The sequence below is a fragment of the Macrobrachium nipponense genome, chromosome 12, assembly GCF_015104395.2.
Source record: "Macrobrachium nipponense isolate FS-2020 chromosome 12, ASM1510439v2, whole genome shotgun sequence".
Lineage (NCBI taxonomy): Eukaryota > Metazoa > Arthropoda > Malacostraca > Decapoda > Palaemonidae > Macrobrachium > Macrobrachium nipponense.
Window position 1 is genome coordinate 87725122 of NC_087205.1, and position 25839 is coordinate 87750960.

Consider the following 25839-nt stretch of genomic DNA (forward strand, 5'->3'; position numbering starts at 1 on the left):
ATATTACTATAATACTAACCGTATACTTTGAAAGGAAAATTAAGTTCTCTGCGATGTAAAAATGTTTTCTAGTATTACTATTTATCAGTATTGCCGTCCATTCTTCGTATTCTGTTATTTCCTCTTTGAAAAAAGGGAATCTAAAGCGTAAATGTCGGGAAGTGTACTCATCCATTTGCTTTATTGCTGAAGATATAACTAAGTGTTTCTTTCTATTTTTTTTTATGTGTCCATCACCATATCTTTTATTTAATTTTTTTCCGGGTTTTTTTTTTTTTTCGAGCGACCAACAAAAAAACTATAAACTGAAGGGGTCTTTGAAAAACTTAATTTAATTTAATTTATTTATTTATTTCAGTTCTTTTTTTTTTTTTTTTTTTTTTATTTTTTTTTTTTTTTTTTTTTTTTTTTTTGAGCGACGCCAACCAACTATAGAAACTGAAAGGTGTCCTTTGAAAATTTTTATTTAATTAATTTATTTATTTATTTAGTTTATTTGTTATTTATTTTTTTTTTTGGGGGAGGAGCTACCCAAACCAACTGTTTAAACTGAATGGTGTCTTTGAAAACTTTTATTTTTTCTAATTTTTTTTCTCCCGTAACAAGTTATCACTTTCGTGAGAGCGTGATGTATACAGCTGCACCGGGCGGTCCAATAATCGGCCCTGTGAGTGCCAATATCACTGCTCTTATCATCTACGAGTGCCACTTTTGTTGGCAAAGGTATATATTAGTTGATAGCGCTCGATGAGGCTTCTCACTTCCTCCTCGTCATATCTCCTTCCTTCTTCTATCTCTCTTAGCTCATTATGATGCGTTGATTTTTACCTAGTTTTTCAGGTGAAGTTGATTTGAAACGCTCTCTTTCTTCTAGATCTCTCTCTTCTACCCTCCTTCGTCTCTCTTCTCTCTCATGTCTCTCTCATCTCTCTCGTGATCATAGATGATTTGGGTAGATTGAAAAACTCTTTTCTCTTGTAGTATATCATAGTAGCAAACTGATCTCTCTCTCTCTCTCTCTCTCTCTCTCCTCTCTCTCTCTCTCTCTCTCTCTCTAATGCCGCAGTGATTTTAAAGAGCTTGGTTCGAACAGACGCCGCATAGACGATATTGGAAATGATTTGAAATGGCCATAGTTACTACATCTTCATCAGTCTCTCTCTCTCCTCTCTCTCTCTCTCTCTCTCTCTCTCTCTCTCTCTCTCTCTCTCTCTCTCATCTGTATATGTATAATATGTAGCTATATATATATATATATATATATATATATATATATATATATATATATATATATATACACACACACATAGATTGGCTTGTCAATTTCATGTTCTTAGTTTTAGGAAAGTTACATTCTGGCAGCTCTGTCAAGATTGTGAGTTTTATTTGAGTTATATTTGTCAGTAAGTTACTGCCGTGACCCATCCACGGTTTCCAGCAATGTTTTGTTTCGATAAGAGATGTTATGACAGAATCTGCTTTACTGATTCAAAATAATGCAAATCTTTATATACTGTATTTTTGTGCAGGAGTCTCTCAGCTTTAAGTCAGGAATCTTTGACAGTGAGGAATCTTGGCTTGTCTGTTTCTTTCTGTTGATAAAGTTTATGGTTCTCCTCCTTTTATTTTTCTGTAAATGAAAACTATTGAGATGGCTTAGTCTGTTCGTCCGCACTTTTTCTGTCCGTCCTTAGATCTTAAAAACTACCGAGGCTAGAAGGCTGAAAATTGGTATGTTGATCATCCACCCTCCAATCATCAAACATACCAAATTGCAACCCTCTAGCTTCAGGAGTGTTGATTTTATTTGAGGTTAACGCTAGCCAAGATCGTGCTTCTAGCAACGCAATGGGACAGGGCATCACCGGACCGTGGTTATAGCTTCAGGGGCCGCGACTCACACAGCATTATACGCTGTACAGAAAACCGGAGTGCATCGAGGAAACTTTGGCGCATTTTGTACTTGTTTTGATTTTCCGGGCTTATGAAGGTTTCTTCCATTAAGAGACAGGTTTGTCTCTAATGGGGATCTGCCTACCCCCGGCCAGTATTGGAGGAGGCGACAAGGGCCTCCCAAACATCACTACCCACTGGATGACATCCACCGTGTTGGTCAAGTCTCGCTTTTTTTCGGAGTCCGGGCAAGAATATAATGTTAAGTTGACCGTCCCATAGGCCGTTATGCCTATTCTCTCTGTATACTTCGTTTCTCGACATTTCATTACGTGGATCTCTGACTTGCCCTCGGCAATTTTAGAAATTCACATGTTGCTGTGTATCAGAGGTCTTGATAGCTATCAAGTGTTTGTGATTGTTTCCCTTGCAGCTCCGTAAATATGGTGTATAATACGTACAATGATTTTGCAGTAATCCCTAATAGACAGGTAGGGGAAAATTTTTTTTATCATAGCCGATGTCACCTTTATATATATATATATATATATATATATATATATATATATATATATATATATTATATATATATATATATATATATATATGTCATATCACTTTTCTGTGGTTTCATATACATATCTTGAGCTACAATGTCCTTTAACATCTAATTCGCTCTACCTCGGAATTAATATATTTTTCCTATATGCTTAACCGAAGGGAATTTTTTTTTTCTCGATAATAGACTTGCCTGGATCGGGGCGCGAACCCAGGATCCTTTCAAATCCAGGAACGTCAGTGAAGCTTTTACCTACTACACTACCGCGAGTGTAGTAGGTTAAAAGCTTCACTGGACGTTCCTGGATTTGAAAGTATCCTGGGTTTGCGCCCCGATCCAGGCAAAGTCTATTATCGAGAAAAAAAAAATTCCCTTCGGTTAAGCATATATGAAAATATATTAATTCCGAGGTAGAGCGAATTAGATATTAAAGGACATTGTAGCTCGATATATAATATATATTATATTATATATATATTATTATTATATATATATATATATATATATATTATATATATATATATCATAAGGGCATGAAATGTGATAAATTCCCTGAATAATATACCTGATATATATTATATATATTATATATATATATTTATATATATATATATATATATATATATACGTATACGTATATATGTAGGAATAATAATCATGGGAAAACGTGTGATAGATTCCCTGAACACAACTGATTGAAAGTGAAATACTCTACTTCTAATTCAAACTCTTCACCATAATTTAAAAGGATTTATTCTGCACAATTTCTTATGAGTACAAAGCAGATTATGCCAAATGCAATTGGAAATGGATGAGGTACGAATTTAGAAAACAAAATTTTATTTCATCGCAGCGAAGGTTCTTAACTTTGCCATCCGAATTTTCATTCAAGTCATACACATCATCGTGTCCTAGGCTCACTTTATTAATGTTGTGATGAAAAATTGAGAAAAATAACGCTGAATATTCAGAGTAAGAATGATTGGTTGTGTGTTGATACTCGGTGTTCAGTTATATCTTATTTCGTCAAGGCATGATATCCATTCGTTTTAGTAATTTGTTTTAATATCAGCGTTTAAAAATAACCCATTCACTTCATCAGCGGAATGCTTTCTGTTGGGGAGGAGGTGGTCTGCCGTCGACAGACATGTCGTGGCGTTTGTGGCTAAACTGACAGCTTGACAATACCTTAATTGATACGTATGTTTCGGGTTCCAATGCAGTTTGTGGCATTCGCATAGACGTTTCCTGCATCAATGCTTACGATAGATTGACGAGCAGCTTGTGATAGAACTAATATCTCATTTGATGGCATCGCTCCGGAAGCCCCGTTCCAGTTATTGTTTACCTTTTCTTTCTTTTTTTCTTTTCGCAGGACGTCGGCTGAGGGCGAGGGCGTTTCGACGTACACCAAGGTGCTGTTGCAATGGCGTCGTCTTCCGCTTCAGGTCCTCCCCAGAAGGAGTACATCATAGGGGGCGTTAAAGTCTTGTGCCCTGTGAAGCCCTACCCCTCCCAGATGGCTATGATGGCACAGGTGGGTGTGATACGAAAGCATAATATTATTCTCTCTCTCTCTCTCTCTCTCTCTCTCTCTCTCTCTCTCTCTCTCTCTCTCTCTGTCATTTATTTATTTATAAAATAAATTAAATTCTACTTTTTTAAAGCTTTGTTATATACTTAACGATAAACCATAAAATATGTCTCCCCTCCCCCTCCCAAGTGATAGGATTATGATTAGTGCGGTCTAGAGCTACCATAGATTTACATACGAAAATCTGGGAGTATTATTACAATAAGATTGTCTGTATAAAAGAAGTCTGACGCATACATTTTTTTTTATCATCAAGTAGCGTTTCGTTGTTGGAACTTTAGTGAAATACATTTATACGGAATACTCTTTTAATCCTTTCCTTCACGTTGAGAGACATGGCAGCTGAAGCCTGCCTGCCCTTCAGGACTAAAGTAAAATTGCAGGAGCCTTGATATGTAGGTTTTACCATGTTAAATGTTTCTTGTATGCGTAATTAAATGGTAGAATCAGACCGTAGCTTTCCTACTGAAAGTCGTATCTCCTAGCGACGGCTCCAGGAAAAAAAAAAAATCGCATCCGCATTCACCATTTTAAATGATGAAGTATGTCATTTTATATATACGTATACATACACACATACACATATAGTATATATATATGTATACATATATAGGGAAATATGCGATATAAGACAGAAGACGAAACAATTGGCAGAAAAGTAAATGTGAGTATATTTAGAATACGTGTTGTTAATCAGTTTGTTCTTTTTTATATGAAACAGTTCTGTGAGAAGTTCGAGAGTACTTCAGACACTTTTGCACCAAACCAGTCCGTCTCTCTTTTTTACGTATTCTGACGTATGCTTCGTTTCCATCGTAAAAATATAATTGCTATTACAATACATGATTTTACCATAAATCGAAGCATTTTATGGTGCATGCATGCCAGTTGATATTAGTATGGATAGAGTGGTCCAAGAGCTTTAATTCCAGTTCAAAGTTTTTACGATAGAATCGATACATATTCTAATGCATTCTTTCCTGTTTGACATCTATATGGTTGGAGTAATGCAGAGATGAGAGAACATAGGCGTGATCCGACCTCCAGCTGACTCGTAACATGTGTAAGATTTTCCCATCACGCATAAGTTGTAAACTTTATATTCCAAACTTTTAACGTAAATTAAAACGTGCTAAAATCTACAGTCAAATAGAGCCTTGTTCCACCAAAGAAAATTAAAATAAATACTCTATATTTTATTAGAAATCATTTTTCTGTACTGTTTAACAGGCATATTATTTATTTTTTACATTTTCATTCTAATAAATGAATCATAACTATTTTATCGTAAAATTCCTGTATCTTTAACGCACCTTTTTCAGACCTTGTTAAGTTCTTCCATAGATCTTTCCTACCCACCCAACAACAACAACAATAATGTAGTTTGTAGGCTTACTCCCCGAGTAAGCGAAAAGGTCATTATGTGTAGACAGGGGACGCCTGAAAGGAAATGCAAGTCATAGTATTATGGGAGGGTAAAGTGAATGCAGGAAGATGGAAAAATAAATGATAAAGAATATGGAAAAATAAATGATAAAGAATATGGAAGAATAAATGATAAAGAATATGGAAAAATAAATGATAAAGAATATGGAAGAATGAAAGTAGCAGTATTGGAGAAGAGGTAATTCACCGAACTGGTGAAGCTCTAAAGATAGCAGGATGTGTGCTAAAGATTGAGAAGAGAATTGGATGTGTTTATGGAAGGCGAAGTTGGAATGTATTTAGAGTTTGCCTGGGCCAGCTATCCTCTATGCAAGAGGAAACGTGAATGTTTAATACGGATGAAAAGAAAGGGGTAGCAAGAAAGTTTTGATGAATTCTAAAAATATTGAAATTGTGAGTAATGTGAAGGTGTCTCATAAAAGTGGTAAAAGCCCGAGATTAGGTTAAGTAATGGATCAAAATGGTTAGGTCACTTGGATAGAAAGGTAGCTGGCATGTTTTTGAAAAGATTATATTGACTACGACCTAAGACGGGATGAATAGATTGACTGGGAAAGTATTAGCTAGGAACAGCCTTAACAATGAAATGTGAATGTGGTAAGATAAGATTTGAAGTGCTGCTGACGATCTTTCTGTGTAGCCATATGAAGGGGCTAATGTTTATTTAGTTTTCTCCTCATGAAGTTCATCCACGATTCAACAGTTTGAAGTACAAAAATAGCAGTGACCTTTGCCCTGTATAAATGTCTGCCTTATTTTCATTTTGCACTTTCGATCAAAGTGCTCTTTTATTAACGTCCTTCTGCTTGTTCTGGTTCCTGCAGATAGTGAAAGGGCTCCAGCGACGCCAGAATTGCCTGTTAGAGTCTCCGACGGGCTCTGGCAAATCCCTGGCCTTGCTCTGTTCGACGCTGGCGTGGCATCAGGCGGAAAAAGGTAGGTTGAACTTTTATGGTCTTCTGCTCATTTTGGAGCTCAGGATTCTTTCCACTTTCGCGCGCCGTGATTTCCCAAATATGGAACAACAGCCGTCTCCTCGTTAGAGACACAAGATTCGTGCTTTTTACCCACCTTAAGTTTTGTTTATTCCTTGTTCGCTTTTGTTCTTTCATTGCCTCAACCTTCGCTCAGTTACATTTACTGTCTCCTAGTTTCAGTGTGTGCGAGTTTTGGTAGTTGTTGTTGTTTTTTTTTTTTTTTTTTTTTTTTTTTTTTTTTTTTTTTTTTTTTTTTTTTTTTTTTCTCTGATAGAACAGTGCGTCGTGCTATTTAAGAGATACCTTTTTAGTGGGATTAATAGATGATCTCTTATGTTTTGATAACTAGAGGGATGTAGCCTTAGTTGTTATTCATCATGAATAATATATTTGATCTTTATAGTTCAAGGGGACACTGCTTAAATCATAGTGATTGATCTTGGTCATAATGTCTTTGTTATAGTATGATTAACCATGTATTCAACTCAGTATTAAGCCCGGTAAGTAAAAACGACTCTTTAATGCCTGAAGTTTGCCTTTTCATCTCTTTAATATCATGATTTTAGAACAAGGTTTTCACATTTTTTATGTCTCTCTCTCTCTCTCTCTCTCTCTCTCTCTCTCTCTCTCTCTCTCTCTCTTACTTCCATTTTCTGCGAACCACCATATCAGAGTATAATATAGTCACAAGTTTATTATGCCGTTTTTTGTTTGTGTTGTATTGAGGCAAACTAAAATGGATATTACATAACTGAGGCGCTCTTTTTCAGCACAAATTTTCTACAAAGTATATAAGATTATATCACCTTATATACTTCTCACCCTTTTAAACTGTGTTGTCAAGTCACGAGAACACAAGCTCTCTCTCTCTCTCTCTCTCTCTCTCTCTCTCTCTCTCTCTCTCTCTCTCTCTCTCTCTCTCTCTCGAGTTTCTGTGTACGGGACTCTCGCCTTCATTTTCCTTGTGTCAATCTTAGCAGTCCATAGTCCGTAATGATTCAATACTATTATTAAAGTAAATGATTAATGTATGTATAATTACGCATAATATGCCTATCATAGCTATAGAAGCGAGAACTTAGTGTAATTGTTTTCGACGTCAGTTTAAAATGTTCTAATTAGACTCACTCCATCTGACTTTGGCATCTCATTAGGTGTACCTGCTAAGAGCTTGAGCTCAGGTTAATATGTAGAGAGAGAGAGAGAGAGAGAGGATGCGCTAATTTAGTTCCATACTATGAGACAAATTACGTATATATATATATATATATAGATATATATATATATATATATATTATATATATTATATATATAATATTATATATTATTATATATAATATATTTTTTTTAGATATATATATTAGATAAATATATTATATATTATATAAAGAGAGAGAGGAGAGAGAGAGAGAGAGAGAGAGAGAGAGAGAGAGAGGCTAATTTAGTTCCACATCCATTAGACAAAAATTAAATATATATATATATATATATATAATATATATAGATATATATTATAATATATATAGAGAGAGAGAGAGAGAGAGAGAGCCGAGAGAGAGAGAGAGAGAGAGAGAGAGAGAGCAGAAGCTGATCCTTTAGCTTTTGGAGAATTAATTGATCAAATTTTAGTTTTGTTAATGTTGATAACATTACAATTAAAGGCCTTCAGGCAGTGCAATGTGCTGATGAAATATATGACGATTATAAAGACTCTCTCTCTCTCTCTCTCTCTCTCTCTCTCTCTCACTTAGTTGCTATGCTATGCTATGCTTCTGATCAATTCTATCATTTATGCTGTTTGTTTCATACAAAAGCTATTGTAATTGAATAATCTGCAAATTTGTATTTCTATATAATATAAAGTAATTCAGCCGACATATTGTTTTCCTTCTGGTCTCTTAATCTTTGGTCTCCGGCGTATAATGCAGCACAATTTTCTTTCAGTGAGAATAAAGCTAAACCCAATCTTGTTTTTTGTAAGGAATGAAAAAGAAACAAGACAAGTATGTGGTTGACTGTCTGCTAATATTTCTATTTCATTTTTGAACCATGATTTTTTTTTAAGTTTTCGATTTTCACTTGGTAGTTTTTGCTGAAGTTTTAAATTATGACTGTTACACTTACTTTATATTGACTTTTTATTTACATGTTTCATATCTTGTAATGAAAGGAAGGCGTAAAAAAAAAAAAAAATCCAATCAACCCAGACCCGTCTAGGAAGAAAAAAAAATCAGGTGAATGGTCGAGTATTATTTCCGTTATTTTCTTTTAGTTGTTTATTTATTTATTTTCTTGTAACCGAAATGTGCCTTGATATTTTTACTTGTTTCTTTCGGCATACCATTTACAAGGGAAAGCCATTTGGATTGGCAACCAACTGTGCTTAAGTAATCAGTGCTGAAATAAAAAGATTATAATGGTAATAATGAGGATTAACTTTGGTTAAAGGAAATATTTAGCAACTTTGGTTAAAGGAGATATTTAGCAACTTTGGTTAAAGGAGATATTTAGCAACTTTGGTTAAAGGAAATATTTAGCAACTTTGGTTGAAGGAAATATTTAGCAACTTTGGTTAAAGGAAATATTTAGCAACTTTGGTTAAAGGAAATATTTAGCACCTTAGTTAAAGGAAATATTTTGGTCAATAGCGACGAAATGGGTAAACCCGTTCCATGAAAATCAAGCGAATCTCGGAAAATATTCTGGGGAATTCAATCGCCAACCCTAAGTATCTAATTGCTCTTTTTTGTCGAAATCAGAGAAATAGAAAATAGCTTGAGAAAAAAAAAAAGGACACTTGATATATTGTCTGGTTATCCATTTTGGTATATCACATAATTTGAAATAATTTGAAATAATTTAATTAGCGAACGCGAAAGCAAGAAGATTGATTCTTTTAATGTTTTGGGGCCCTTTGTCTTAAGTGTCACTGGAGTATAATAAAATCCTTAAACGGTAATGAAAGACATGGTGGGGACTCCTGACCCCATCTCGCAGCTTTAAGGAGCCGCATCTTTCCCCATTCCCCCCCCCCCCCCCCGCCCCCCCAACCATCTCATTCTTCCATCACAACCCTCTCATTCTTCTATCATCATCCGTCCTCCCTCCTCTCCCCCTTCATCATCTTCGTGGACCCAGCAGCTTCTTAACGTCGGATGTGCATATTACAGAGCCCTCTTAAATACCTTTGGCTTCTGGTGCTACTGTGTTACTGCCTGGTCTCCCCATGTGTCATCGCAAGGTTTCTCTCTCTCTCTCATCATCATCATCATCATCATCATCCTCTCGCTCTTCGTTTGCGTCAACGTCGCCTGATCGTTGTTGCCTTCGCCTGTGAGAAGCGTCGTCATTACCTGGTGATTGGCGTGAGCAGTGCCGTCCTTCGAGAAGAAGGCTTTCCTCATTTGTATGATTTGGCGGAATTCGGTTGATTGACGGCCGCGTCCGAGGCGTCTTGGGCGAACGAAGCATTTTGGCATCCGTCCGAAGTGGCCCGCGAGAGGAATTGGATCTTGTGCATTCTTGGCCATGCCGGCCATTGTTTTGCCTAATTGCTATGCCGGCCGTGTCGGTCGGAGTCGGGAAATGGTAGGATACCTGTGTACTCCCGTATATTATTTTATAGTTATGCAATCGTAAGCAATTCCAGTTATCTCGCGGATCTTCGGTTTTTTATTTTTTCGTTTCATGTAAGGCTTATTTATGTTTGGGTCCATTGCTGTTATTACGAGGGTGTATTGGCTGTTTCGTACCGCAGGTATTTATGGTGGAAGAAGATGTCTCATTATTTTTTTTTTTTCATTTCTTTGTATGCTTTGGGGAAATTTGTTAGGTGTCCATCAGCAAATGTGCTTCTTACATTAGTTTGTGAAAGTTGATACATAACTGTATTTTTATTCCCTCAAAATCATTTTTCTAATTATGAACTGGAATGTATTTATTTTCTTTAAAGGAGAGTGCTTATCCACATCACTTTTCTTTCCTACGAACCATGTGACAACCGTTCCGTGCATTATAAGATATATATATATATATATATTATATATTAGATATATATATAATCTAGTATATAATATATATTATATATATCATATCTATATAGATTAATATCTACATACATAGATATATATATATATATTATATATATATATATATATATATATATATATATATATACATTATATATATAAGAGAAGAGAGAGAGAGAGAGAGAGAGAGAGAGAGAGGGAGAGAGAGAGAGAGAGAGATCCAATATTCTTAACATTTCATGATAACTATATGACGACATAATAACATACATGCATTTCTGTCTTCCAAATATTCTAAAAGAGAGAGAGAGAGAGAGGAGAGAGAGAGAGAGAGAGAATATGTGTCCAAGCCCGATATGATTATGAATTGTTAACTTAAATGTATTTATTGTACCTTATTCAGGGTGAGTGCTTATCCACGTCACTTTTCATTTCCTGCGACCCATGTGAGTAAACCAGAGAGAGAGAGAGAGAGAGAGAGAGAGAGAGAGAGAGAGAGAGAGAGAGAGAATGTGTCTCGGCCCGATATGATTATGATCGGTGTCTCCTTATGGAGCGTTGGTGGGGTTGGGGGGTGGGGGGGTTGGGCATGGCGTCATTCCCAGGTGTGTAAAACTCGAGGCTGGTTAGATTTTGTTTCCCCTTGCACGTCCAAGTCGCCATATCGCGTAGTAAGGGAGTCGCCTCCTAAAATGACGGTACAAAGCTGCCGATGGGTCCTTGTCCATTAAGGCACATTTTCTGCGTTTTTTCACCCATTGTTCGGCCATGCGTATACTGCCTAGTAGGCCCCTACCCCCACCTCCCTTCTCTCTCTCTCTCTCTCTCTCTCTCTCTCTCTCTCCTCTCTCGGTTTTTTTCCTTATCCTTATCGTCTTCCATCAATCTTCACCAGTTTGCTTTTTGTCTGATCTAAATTCTGTTGATTTGCCGCGAGTGAATTGTGTAGCTTTTTTTTATATGTATATGGTCTGAAGTTTTTATTATCTTAATTATTCTGTAAAAAGTTTATGGCGTCAAATTGAGAGAGAGAGAGAGAGAGAGAGAGAGAGAGAGAGAGAGAGAGAGAGAGAGAAGAACAAATTTTTGGTAGATTATTCAAAGATTGTTTATTAGTCAGTAAATGACGGCATTTGTGCATCATTCGATACATCTCACCAGCAGTTTAAGATAACCTAATCATACCGGTATTCCCTTCCTTTCTTTATACTACTGACATCATAAATTGCGATGATTTGATTATATCTGTTTGATTATACGAGTATCTGTGCTGTGATTCACAGTGAAATAGCCAGCCGTCCATTAAAAATTTTTATATTCTTTGGATTTGGGTATAGCCTGTGTCAAGAAATTGAACGTGAACGAGGTTACAGATGTACGTTGGTTTTGAACTTAATGATAACTTATTACTTTAACTTAGTGATAACTTAATACTGTAACTTTAATGCCTGTCACCAGTCTGCAACTGCCCCCATGGCTTTCCTCTGATCTCAATGAAGAAATGCAATGGTATTCGAGCTTTCAATCCGTGGAAACGAGTTCTGATTTGTTAGTAATGCTTATGAAAATCTCATAATCGCATGAGCTACTAAAATGGTGACAAAAAATCGACAAATGAGCAAGTGTCAATACATATTAAATATATATGCAAAACGACTGTTTTCGAGAACCTGCTCGATTCTCTTGAGAAGGAGAATCGAGCAGGTTCTCGAAAACAGTCGTTTTGCATATATAGTTTAATATATGTTTGCACTTGCACCCTTGTGGATTTTTCACCTTTATTATTATTATTATTATTATTATTATTATTATTATTATTAATTAATTAATTAATTAATTATACCGCATGGCGATCGCACCCCGGACTATCGAGTAAAAGCCACAAAGCTCCTGGCTTTCACTTGAGAAGTCTAGGTTCAATCCAGATTTGAGAGAAATTGATTTCCATTACAATGATTTCTTATTTTTGTGTGTGTGTATAGATTTCCATCATATTCCCTCAGAAGTGACCTTCCTAATCAACAGTTATCTTTTGAGTCACTGCTGGCCGGGAAGTTTGGGGAAAACTCGCTGGTATGCAAGATGTGGTGCATACTAATGCTCTGATAACCCCTCTGTATAGTGTAATTACTTGGGTTCCATTTCTGATGAGGATCTTTTTGATCTTTGTTAGCTCACTTTTCCTGGGTTCGATCCTGATGTGAAGTAGAAAATTATTTTATTACAGACTTATTTGTGCGTTGGTATCCGTTATTATCAGTATTATTATTACGGGACTTCATCCCCTTATAGAAGGTTGACCAAAATGTATCGTCATTCTCGTTTTCAGCAAGTATTTTGAGATGAGGTTGCTGGCTTCATGCCCTTTTTACCTCTAGCTACTACTACCACAGTTGTCTAACTGCTTGGTAACTAGTTCACTGCTTAGGTCAACAGAAGCACAATATGTGTTTAACAGAGCGTCCCCTACCACCCATCTTTGCCCAGGAACCAAACCTGGTTCCTGTCAGTTTGTTTGTGAGAATGATACCCATCTCACTACGAGGCCCATGCACATATTATTATTATTATTATTATTATTATTATTATTATTATTATTATTCATAAGGAAAAAGTGAATGGCTTTTGGCTCGCAAAGCAAGCTTCTTTATGAGTTCTAAATCGGGTAATGAAAAAGGAAAAATCAATAAGTGGGCAAAAATTCAAATGAATATATGGAATTATTGTGTAACTATTACGGTTAAACTAGCAAATTCTGTTTCATATTTTCAAATTTTGCCTTTTTTGCGCCAGCCATAAAATACAAAAATACAGTTAAATTTTGTAGTTTATGTTCAGCTAATAAGGACCCATTTTTAGTGGTTTTATAATCTTACCAGTGAATTCTATGATTTGACAGTATTATAGGATTAGAGACTTATGAATTTAGCAGTCGGGTAATACTCATGTCCCTTTTGGGATTCCAGTCATGGGTGCCCCGAGTTCTTTCAGCTCCCTGTAACGGTTAATTCGGCTAAACCTAGCATGACATAACATCGCATGAAACTAAATCTTTTTTTACATAACGGTGCCCGAGATATTGGGAGTTAAAATGACTTGTGACAGATTAGACCTGCTCTCTCAGAGTGTTTAGATCCCAAGCAAGCATATCATGTGCTGTACAGAACTATTATGTTTGCACCTAGGAATTCCTCTCGTGGAATGTGAAACCCAAGTCGTCTAGGAGTTCCCATAGTGGAAATGAAGTTTTCTGGCTTTGAAATACAGGTTTGCTAATTGAGAAAAATATTATGGGGGATAAAGAAGCGGAGTATAAAACTGAATCTTTGAGGTATTATGTGCACTTATTTATTATTTAATATTTAATATTTCAATGCTTATGACAGCAGTGTTACGTCGATGCTTTTTCCCTAAGATTCGACAAGAGCCCTCTTTGTAGAATATCGTCTATAAAGATCTTACAGTCTTTTCGAGAAGGGTAACAAATGGCAATATATTACTGCAGTCTTTTCCAGAAGGGTACTTCCATTTGTTAGAAGCTGCTTACTTTTTACTATTAACAACCATCATTATCTAATTCTGCAGCTAGATATTCTCCAGTAAGTGTGAGCTTTTGATGAAGCTATGATTAATAATAGTGGCTGCGTAGGTGATAAAGCTGTTGATGCATCCAATAACTTTAGTTAAGGAGCATAAATCAGGCCCTAATTTCGTAGGGCCTAAGCATATTCCTAACATTCGCTTAAAGTATTTGTTACACGAATTTACTGTTTCAATTTTTTCCTTCGTGGGAGCTAAATTACGACGCGTGGAGACGCAGACTATGCCGTAGATATTATTTCTCCTATATCAGGTGCGTAGACTCTCTGGTGATATGGGGCAAAAGGTATTCTGTTACTGACAATAATCATAATCTGTTGATCAAGAGTGCATCGAATGCTAGATTGAAAATGTCTTGGATGTTAGATTTGAATTAAAACCTCGGGGTTATTTTGGTTGTTGATTGAGCTATCATATCATGATGGGTTGTTTATATCTACTAATTCTGTAGTCACTAGTGCTCAGATGACCTTGGATTATTATCATTATATTAGGATAGCATCATTATTATTTCTTCGTAATTTGGGATATACTTGAATTAAGTGTGCGGTATGTGATATATGAAGCATCAAGCAACGTGCTTATAGAAGCGTATTTCAGTTTTTTTTTTTTTTTAAGAATTACACAGCCATTATACAGCATAGGACAGCAAATCAGGCTTATCTATTCTAATTGTGAGTAAGAATGTTTTAGACATTATCGTAACTAGAAGTATTTTTTTTATGTTTTTATTTTATTTATTTATTTTTTTTGTTTATTTATTTTTTTTTTTTGGGGGGGGGGCTTCATATCAGACTTTTTAACTAAAGTGTTTAGGTAAATCTATTAGGAACCTCCCATCCGTTTATTCATAAATAGTAATTTTCTTTAACTTTTTATTTTTTTCTGAGTATATTTTCCTTTCCTTAAACGCTTTGTTTGTTTAACCCATGAGCTTTTCATGCCTATTAGAATTTGTTTTTTTTTTATTACACAAATATTCCATTTTTTATTAACTACAAATTCATTTAACTATCGGAAGGAGGATGGGGAAAGCATTCCAAATGTTTTTGTCCCAGTTTTATAATTTTTATATATATAGAGAAATATAATTTATATATAAATATATAATAATATAATATCTATATATTATATTTATAGTTATATATATGAACAAAAGAGATAACGTATATTTAATAAGTTCCTATCATCATCGATGTTAATAATGGTAATGAACTAATAATTGATACGAACACTATTTCCCAAATTTGAATTAACGTTAAATGTCATTTTTCGTGCAAATACGCAACTAGTGTAGCTGTCAGTCGACTTGTGCAGAATTATATATGTGTCAAAATGTTTTGGGGGTTTTCAGCAATCCGCTGGCGCAGTTGATTGAATTATGGGATTTTATGGGCGTAGCCATATTATTTCAGCGTGTTTAGAGTCTAAAATATGCTCATTGGAATGAAATAGGTGTGATTTTGATCGTGAATTGTGGAGATGCAGCTTTTTAGTTTCGTCGTCGGCCTTTTAATTTTACAGGTAGAGCAAGTGATGTGTTTAGTCATGTTACATGATTCTTAGTTACTTCTGGGGAAAAATTTATATTTCAGACATAGAAATGTTTGTTCGTTTTGTTTATGTATCATTTGGATTGCATAAATATGCATATGCGATACGTCTTTTGCAGTGACCAATTCATTGAGCATTTGGTGGTAAAATTGATCAGGATTTTAAGGGATTTATAAGGAAGGTTTCCTTCGATTAATCTGTGATGGAGATTTGAATAGTCATATTAATTTTCTTTTTGACAACCTTTAGTTATGATTGTTTGATTTCAGATATTAATCTGAATTTAGCTTTGCCGTGTTAAATGTAAAGCTCCCTTGATTTTGTTTGATTTCGGATATTAATCGGAACTTGGCTTTGTCGTATTTCATGTAAAGCTTCCCAGATTTTGTTTGATTTCATATATTAATCGAAACTTAGCTTTGTCATGTTTCAGGTAAAGTATCCTAGATTTCTGATAATAATCGGAACTTAGCTTTGTCGTGTTTCAGGTAAAATTTCCTAGATTTTTTTTTATTTCAGATATTAATCAGAACTTAGCTTTTCGTGTTAAACATAAATCTCCTTAGATTGTTTGATTTTGGATATTAATTGAAACTTAGCTTTGTCGTGTTAAGTATAAAGCTCCCTAGATTTTGTTTGATTTCAGATATTAATCGGTACGTAAGCAGCTTTTTCTGTGTTTCAGGCAAAGCTTCCCATGAATCAAGGACTTTGTGTTTCAAGAGTACAGCAGTAATTGATATGCCACAGAAAGTTAGAAATAAATTTATAGTGGAACAGTTCATTGTGGCGATCATATAACCTAATTAAAAAAAAAAAAACTTTTGATTTGATATCAACCAATATCTCTTCTTTACCCAGATCTCGTTCTTGATCCGGGCCTAGATTTTACCAAATATTTGTGAAGGTTAGCACTAGGAGAGGAGTACTATTTTGGGGTCTGTGGTATTTGCATATTGCAATTATCGCTTTATAATTTCGATGTGTTTGCGTCCGGTTACTGAGTTTCTTTATTATTCTGTTACAATGAGGCCTGCACCTATAACTGATTCACTTAACGTAGATTCTCGGATGAACCTTATTCTTACGAGACGTTGTTTGGTGGCCGCTGATTGGCTGGTACCGGGAGGAGGTAGGCAGCTCCCAGCCAATCAGCGGCCGCCAAACTAACGTCTCGTAGGCATAGGGATCATCAAGAATCTACCTTAAGTGAACCAGTTATAATCTTGTATGAGAATTCCTGTGATTCATTTTTGGAAGGGTGGTTTGATTTAACTCGACGCGTATTTTTATTTTCGTTACAAGAAAGATCTCTAGTAAAAAAATATAAACTATTTTTGAAAATATTTTAGCTTTTTCTCTTCATGATCATTCTCACGAAAGAATTAAACTGTCATTAAGATATTTTACGTATTTATTTTAATTTTTAATGTGGATTTTGTTTATTTCATCATTACTCATCAACTCAGTGCTTATATTGATATTAGCACATTAATTGCTGTAGTAGTAGTAGTAGTAGTAGTAGTAGTAGTAGTAGCATTGGACGTATTTTATACTCAAAATTTGTAGAAGTGTGTTCATGAAGGAGTTAATTAGTTTTTGAGAAAAAGCTCAACGTTCAGAATTATAATTCATCTCTTCCTTTGCACTCGATATTTTAACCTAACATCCCCCCCCCCCCCTCATTCCCCCCCCTAGTCTTAGTCGGCATCCTGAAGAGCACAGCAACATTTCAGACGAAGACTGACTGCATGATTTACTACGCAGTGAGTATTCGCTGATTTAAAATTGAATTGATGATACTCGTTCAAGATATTTTTTATTTTCATACCAAATTAATAATTTGATATTCTAGGTTATTGCACACCTAGGTAACTAAATGAATGGAAAGGTGGAGGTTGGGGGGGGAGAGGAGGGGCCAGAGGCGTTGCTGGAAACCACCTCATCTGCCGCCCCCCCCCCCCCACCCCACCCCACCCCCACCCCCGTCTCCTCTTCGATCATTTGTAGTGTTCTGTTCATCATCATCAGATCACTGTTGTTCTATCGGTATTGTCGTTCTTCCCTTCTTCTCCCTGTTCCCTCTCCTCCTCTCCCTTTGCTTCTCCCCCTCCCCCTCCCCCTTCAATTCCCTTCATTATATTATTGCCATCCTTTTCCCTCTACGTACCCTTTCTTTTCTTCGTCTTTTTGTCCTTCCGTTTCAGGAACTGCAAAAATTTATTCTTTTCTGCCTTTCTCTCTTCTCTCTCTCTCTCTCTCTCTCTCTCTCGCTCTCTATCTCTCTTATAGAGCTTCGGTCCAGGCGATGATGACTGCGATGTGATGCTGATGATGACGAAGAGGAGGAGGAGGAGGAGGAGGAGGAGGAGGAGGAGGAAGGGGAGGGAGGAAGGCCTGTTTCGGAGCTGTCGTTGAGCATAATGCCTTTGCTAAGAGGTCTCTTTATGGGTTATTCTGAGGATGGGGAAGGGGGGCAGGGGGGGGGGGCTGGGCTCTACTATAGTTGTCTGTCGGAAGGATTCCTAAAAATGTTGCCGGATGGCAAAAATGGTGGCATCCTATTCATTCGGCAGGATGGGAAGGATACTCGCGGCGGGAAACCCCAGAGGTTCGAAGAAAAGGGGGGGCGCCGGGTGGATGGGTTTGGGGGCGGGGGGAATGGTTGTTGGGGAGGGGATATGTAGGGTGCCGGGGAAAGGGGGAGGGGAAAGACATGGGCGAATACGAAGCCGTTCAAGGAAGAAGAATCGAAATGAGAAAAAAAATTGGGAAAAATGCGGCATATGGGAGCCTGAGAGAAAGAGTGAGAGAGAGAGAGAGAGAAAGAGAAAACGAGAGCCTGAAGAAAGAACCTGAAATGAAGAAGATAGAAAAATGGCGAGAGAGGAGGAGCTTCTTAAATTCTCTTGTTTCCTTCTCGTTCAGAAGAAGCCGTTTTAGTCCCTCTTCTCTTATTCCATCATTCTTCTTCAGGGTTAAGAATTTCCAATGCATCCGTTGTTTTTCCAATGGAGGAGACGTCTGCAGTTTTTCCTCGATCAATATTCATCTTTTTTTCTATTATTTACTATCGGTTTTGAAAGGCCGCGGTTTGATATAATGCTTAGAATATTTTGTATTGTGTGTGTGTCAAAATAGTATTGCCTCACTCATGTTTTGCTGTTCATTGGATGATATATGTTGACGGGCGTTCTTTGCTTGCAGGTGAGTGCCTTTGACTTGTTTGTTTCTACAATATTGTGTAAGGTTACAAGAAAAATCATGTACACAGTGAAGTTTGGAAGTTCCCCGCATATGACGCAAATTGAATGTGAAAATTTAAATATTCTCATCCCATAGGAATTCTTATATGGAATGAGGGATCGAACCCTGACGATTCTGGATTTTATATCATAACAAGGATAGAAGAAAAGTGAGAGAGAGAGAGAGAGAGAGAGAGAGAGAGAGAGAGAGAGAGAGAGAGAGAGAGAGAGAGAGGAGATGAGAGAGGAGAGAGAGAGAGAGAGAGAGAGAGAGAGAGAGAGAGGAGTATAACCTGTCTGAATGAAGTATGCTTATCCTCAATAAGCATGAGTAAGAAGGTAAACTGCTCAGAGATGAACAACCTTGCTTTTAAGTAGAAAGAATGTTGAACAGATCAGATTGTGTTAAAACGTCGTACAGTTATGTATGAAATGTAGAAAATTCCTTTCGATGGCTTTTGTTGATACGAGAAGGTGATGGAGATGATAATCAAAGGAAAATGGAGAGTGATTGGGGATGATAATCAAATGAAGATGAAGAGAGATTGGAGATGTCCTCTGCACCAAAGCCTGGAGAATAATAATGACGGTATCAGCCAGACTCGTGTTTGCACCAGAAGAGTTGGAAGACCCACACCTACTCAAGTAAGAACTGTGAAACGGGGGCCTGGATATGAGTGAAGATTTGTGAAATTGAAAGTGCAGGGAAAGACATGAATGTTGGAATTTCACAAAGACCCTTTACTTGGTCCTAACTACACTTTTTAAATCTAGTCTCCCACGCAGGTCAGATTCTTTTATTGAATGAGAAAATTAGCCAAGGAACAATGCCTGTAGACCTAAATTACAGCCTAGCCTTCGATGGATCTCCTACTATGTGACGCATGTGAGGCCTTACGGCCGAGTCCTGTCTCCCTTCCGTTTTTTAGTTTTCTGTAAAGGAAAACTATTCAGATGGCTTTGTCCGTCCGTTCGCACTTTTTCTGTCCGCCCTCAGATCTTATAAACTACTGAGGCTAAAGGACTCCAAATTGATGTGTTGATCACCCACCCTTGGATCATCAAACATACCAAATTGCAAACCTCTAGTCTCAGTAGTTTTTATTTTATTTAAGGTTGAATTTAGTCATGATCGCGCGTCTGGCACCGCTGAAGTTCCAGCACACACGCCACCATGGTTGGCTGAGAGTTACATGGACTGTGGCTGAGAGTTTCATACAGCATTATGCGCTGTACAGAAAACTATTGTTTTACTTGTCTTTGGTAATGCTAATCTACTAAGACACGGAAATGTTGGAGGTTATCATGTTTCCACAACACTCACACACACACACGCGCTCAGTTCGGTTTGTATTCGGATAGGCAATGCTGACCAGAATTAATGAAAATTCTTCAAAAGAAGTTGATATCCAATGTTTTTTTTTTTTTTTTTTTTTTTTTTTTTTAAATGTGTCTAGAGCTGCCATTATTATTATTATTATTATTATTATTGATTATGATTATTATTATTATTAAGGAAATTCAGTAGATTATGATGCGCCGAATTGTCTACCTCCATATAAAGAGAACCGTATACTGAATCTAGGTATCAATAAACATTATTAGCTGCTGTAATTATTATCGAAGAAGGAGTCCTAGCTTTAGACTCCTTTACGAATTTTTTTTGTCTAATGGTGAATATCCATTTTATGCGTTTTCATGCCTTTTTGAGTGGTTATATGGATTTTAGGTATGAAATATCCGAGAATTAATATTTTTTGTATGCATTCTTTAATCATGGATTTCTATATTGTGTACTTTTGAGAGAGATTTTTTTTTTTCTGTCTTGGTGGTAATTTCCATACTTATGGTCAAGGGAGGTCAGTTGTCAGTTTCATAAGTTTTGATTTGGATTTTTTTTTCAAGAAAATGGAAAAGGTTTACGTAGTCTGAAGTCTGAGAATTTAGCTTTTTCCAAAGTATAGTTCGTGGCTACAGCCTTTCAGAGTAATTGATAATATAACCAGTGAAATTATGAGACATGTTTATTTTAAGTAATGTATTTGAATTATAATTTTTTTTAATGAAAATGGGAAGTTTCTCAAATAGTGATTTTTTTGTCCTCAGATGTCTAAAGGGTCATGAATGTTATTACTAAATTAGGAGAGAAGTTATGACAGTAGTTTATTTGTACAGTTTTGTGAAGTATTTATGCATTTTATGAAATAGGATCAGGCATTGGGTTTACTATGTATCCAAAGCGACGTAGTATATTCCTGTAATACGAAGGAATTCGTTGATATGGTGATCAGAAACTGAATTTTTTACTTCATTAATATAAGTTCATCGATTTTCAATTACGTAGGATAGGTTGTCGTTACCCGAGGACAATGGTTACTCTGATTGAAGTTAAAGATTGGATATGGAGTAAAAAAAAAATCAAATGTAAGTTCAGGACATGTGATGAATTCGGTAAAACGACCGACTTGGAGGATTGCAAGATTGCCTGAATATTGCTGATATTTATGTTGGTCTAGGCAACACTAACTTTATAAATAAGGGATTTAGGCGAGAGGAAATGTTTAGATTGAGTCAACCCACTGGATGAAAGCGATTAATGTACGGGTTGCAAACTTGGTTTAAAAAAAAAAAAACTGCGTTACTGTGGGTTATTTTTTTGCTTCTTTTGATACAATCGTCTAATAATAATTGAATGTATGCGTATCGTGAAATTATCGCACTAGACAGTTGTTATATAAAGTCAATAATTAATAGTATTTTTACATAATTCGTTTTAACTTCTGTCGTATTGTGATCTGTTTGTGTCTGTATGTGGTATATTGAATTTTGAATTTTTTATACAAATTTTATAGAAATAGCTCTTATATTTAACTTTTGGAGAGTGCTCGATGTGTAAAATACTTCAACTATAGGCAGAAAAAAGTGTGGAAATAAAAAGCTGACTTATGTTAGTATTAGTTTTGGACTGAAAGTAGTCACTGCAGACAGAAAATTGCATGACTGAAAGTTTGCTTGAATAGGCTTCAACTTCGGACAGAAAGTTATGTGGTAATGAATTTTGAAATCATTTTGTAAAATGTTAGTACATTAACATTTCAGGTTCATAATGGAGAAAAAAATGTGATCCAACGGAATATGATCAGTACAGATTAAAAAATATCTGACTTTACATCATATGTAGGACTTTTAATGAAAATGTGACAAAATTGAACAGGGATAAAGACCAAGTAACAGAATTGTAGCTGTTGGAACTAATACACCCTCCCGAATGTTATTTTTTTTTTTTTTCAGGTAGCAAAACTCAAAATCGCAGGTGATACGAGCAATATCTATCAATTATTTCAAAGGTAATATCTGATAGCTTTAGATAAAATCATAGTTGAAATAGTGTTTTCCAGCGTTCATAAGATTCTTTCATCTCCTTTCACTTATTTTTAATTTAATGTTCCCCCACTGCATTCCAATTACATAGTCAGCTTTTACTTCAAGAACCATACCAACAGCGTGTTTATGAAAATATTGCTATTGGCATGGTTCTAGAAGTAACACATGACAATGTAATTTGAATTTACTGGGAGAACATTAAATTAAAAATAAGTGAAAGGTGATGAAAGAATGTTATGAGAATGTTATGAAAGTTGGAAAATAGTTTTTCAACTATGATTTTATCTGAAAATATCAGATGTTACCTTTGAAGCTAACTGATAGATATTGTTCGTATCACCTGATTTTTTGCCTTTTGTTGCCTTTGCATAAGTTGTTAGTTGCTATTATTGAATGTTTAAGAATGAGCAGTATACTTAAAAGAATAAATGAAGATTCATATATTTCTTCCAAGGTCAAAGAGGATTCAGCATTTTAGTTGGTGGATCCAAGTCCAAGGGTCAAAGGTTAAGGTCATACTCGAGAGCAGAGGTCAAATAGGCAGGGTTCTTTTATTTTAATTATGTTAAATCCTAAAGAACCTTAAGAATCTAAGGAAAAATAGTTACGGTTTCTTCTGCATTATCTAATTTATTACTCTCTCTCTCTCTCTCTCTCTCATGAAGAGTTATAGCCTGAAACATCAGATGCCACGGCCATTTAGTAAACGTATTTTAGATATCCAATTATAACAGATAACAGTGCATTTCAGCCGTTTTATTTTCGTTATTTCGACGAAGGTCATTGAAGTGCTTGATTTAAATAAACGCGTGACCTTTTCCCTGAAATACTACGCAAAGCCATGAGTTAGTTTGTATGATTAAAATAGGACTGTGAATAGCATTTTGTACGATATGATTTACGTTTTTACTACCAATACTAGTACTACAGTTCTTTCCATAGTATTGCATTTTTGTTCGTCAATGGGCTTAAAGAAATGTATTTATATTATGTATATATAATTCATATATAATTCTTATCACAGTGTTAGATTTCTCTCGTTGCTAGTATGGTTAATATTTCTTTTAACAGACATATTTATGAAGGCAGAATTACATTTACTTCTTTTTCTATGGGTTGTATCACCCAGCTTTTTTTTCGGAATTATTAAACGGCTTCTAGACATGTCGGCCTCCTGAAAGCAAGGACAAGTAGTTTGGGTGAGAAAAAATCGGGTCATTATTAGATATATTGGTGCGGTTTTTCGAGTTGTGAGATACAGAATTTGCTTGTTAAGTGCAGTTGATGTACAGCCGATGACTTTGATGCTTAGCTTTTCGGGCTATATACATACATAGACACACACACACACCATATTTGACATCTTTCCAGTGTAACGAACCTCTAATATGCTCCTCTCCTACGGTCTGGAACTGTTTTGGTTTTTCCACAAAACATGGCCATTAACCCCACGCTCTCCCTTGGGGGGGGGGGGGGGGGGCGGTAGTGCAATTCAGTGCAATTCATGCGATGCACAGTAAGTTACTTTTCTTTTCAAACTTTATATATATTTGATGTGTTAAGTAAAGAAAGGGCATTGTCTTTATTATATAATTTGGCTATATTAGATGTTCGTTACATTGGAAAGATGTCAGATATGGTGTTTATGTGTATATGTATGTATGTGTTATTTATTTATGCATTGTTAATATGTATTATATAATTACCTGTTTGATTTTATGCTACTTCAGTCAGTCTCTAATAATGAAAAAAAAAATTCATTTCTTCACAGACTTCAGTTAGTCTCTAATAATGAAGAAGAAAAAAAAAAACATTAGAACATTTGTCATTTCTTCACAGACTACTTAACCTGGACTCGCCTTGCCTCCCGCGGGGCCGATCACTTCTTCGAATACAAATCGGTAGAATGACGTTGGGTGAAATTTCCATCCGCTTCACGGGTGTGTGAATTGCTGGGAATCCAAGACGTCATTACGAACGAGTGTCTTTTATCGTGGGTGGTTCTTTCTTTCCACCTGATTATTTTCAATAATTTAGGCGGTGCTGTCTCCTCCCGTTTGCATGTGACAAGTTTGTATCTCGTCATTACTTTTGCTTCACGTGACGAATATCCTTCGTTCGTTCGAGAGAGAGAGAGAGAGAGAGAGAGAGAGAGAGAGAGAGAGAGAGAGAGCAACGTTTCACATTATTCTCGGGTCTCTTGGTTGTAAATTGTGCAGTTGTGGAAATGGAAGATAATGTCGTCTGGGAAAAAAAAACATATTTCGGTTGAAAAAAGACACTGCCATCTTTTGTATTGTCCCACCGATTTATTAGCTCGACTTTATGTTAGCATGATATTTTATTAGGCTCACCAAATAAAATACCTAGTGTAAGGCATTTCCTATCCATTTTGGAATAAAGTAGAAGCTCAGTCAAAACATATGGTAATACGAGCCTCATAAACAGCGTTTGAGTGCGTGTATTACTCCAAGAACGCCATAGATTACTGTTTAATACACGTAAGCTTCATATGTTAACAATGCAATACTCAGTCAACATAAAGGCCACGACTGATGATTCAGAAACATGCAATGTTGTCAAGACTGACAATTGAAGTTTCATAAATATACTATGACGACTTTCGCTGTAATGTCATAAATATAGATTGTCATGACGACTTGCATCTGAAATTTCCTAAGCGCTACTTAAAATTCAGTAACAAGGTATGTAATGATTGCGATTTTTTTTTTTTTTTTTTATGAATTATTGCTGGAAATTCGGGAGCTTGTAATGCCGTAATGATTCTCGAGTGAAAGTTAACAAAATGCAATGTCCTGATGGTTCACGATTGAAATTCTCTCTCTCTCTCTCTCTCTCTCTCTCTCTCTCTCTCTCTCTCTCTCTCTCTCTCTCAATAGGCTAGATTTTCAAGTAATGTTCTTGTGTACCCTAGAGGAACGTCTTATGCAGTTTGACTCCTTTCGATAACAATAAATTTAAGTAAAAGGTTCGTGTCTCTGGCAGCTGTCAAAGATTATTCGATTTTTTCTTATTTCCTTTTTCATTAGGAACTGTCCTGGTTTCTCGGTGATTGAGTTATAGTATCAGTGAATAAACGAATTGGCGTTTAGCGACGGTATTTGGCGTTGCAGTAACGAAAAAAAGGGGGGGGGGGGGGCGAGATGAGTGATTTTAGAAACCAACTGATGGTACTAGTGGCACACATGCCCTGTCGTAAAAACCTATAGACAATTACTTACAATCCCTCACGGTCTCTTTACTCTATCATTAGGTATAGACCGCTTCGACCCGAGGATGTCCACAGAATTATGATAGCGGATGTTTCTGGCTTGCTGTGTAGTTAGTAAAACGTGTTTATAAAATTTGTGTTTTGTGTAGAATAATGTGCATGTACACATAATTTTAAGTGTCAGCAGCTTTCTTTCTCTCTCTCTCTCTCTCTCTCTCTCTCTCTCTCTCATATAAACCTAAGAGATTTTGATCGTTGGTTGAACTGACAAGATGATATCAAAGATCCTGAAGGCTTGGCAAGGATGCCTATTGTCATTCCCATAGG

The 25839-nt window shown here is 36.0% G+C and overlaps 1 protein-coding gene across 4 annotated transcripts in view; it reads left to right on the top strand.

The window, feature by feature from the left end:
* LOC135224639 (Fanconi anemia group J protein homolog) overlaps positions 1–25839 on the top strand; it is a 1012503-nt gene that overhangs the window by 155593 nt on the left and 831071 nt on the right. For all 4 annotated transcript variants that reach the window (XR_010316790.1, XR_010316791.1, XR_010316792.1 and 1 more), the window contains exons 2-3: positions 3828–3989; positions 6317–6428. Coding sequence is in view for 1 of the 4 variants with exons in the window: in XM_064263852.1 (XP_064119922.1) it covers positions 3879–3989; positions 6317–6428 (223 nt within the window). In the remaining 3 variants the exon portion in view is untranslated. The remainder of the gene's footprint in view (positions 1–3827; positions 3990–6316; positions 6429–25839) is intronic.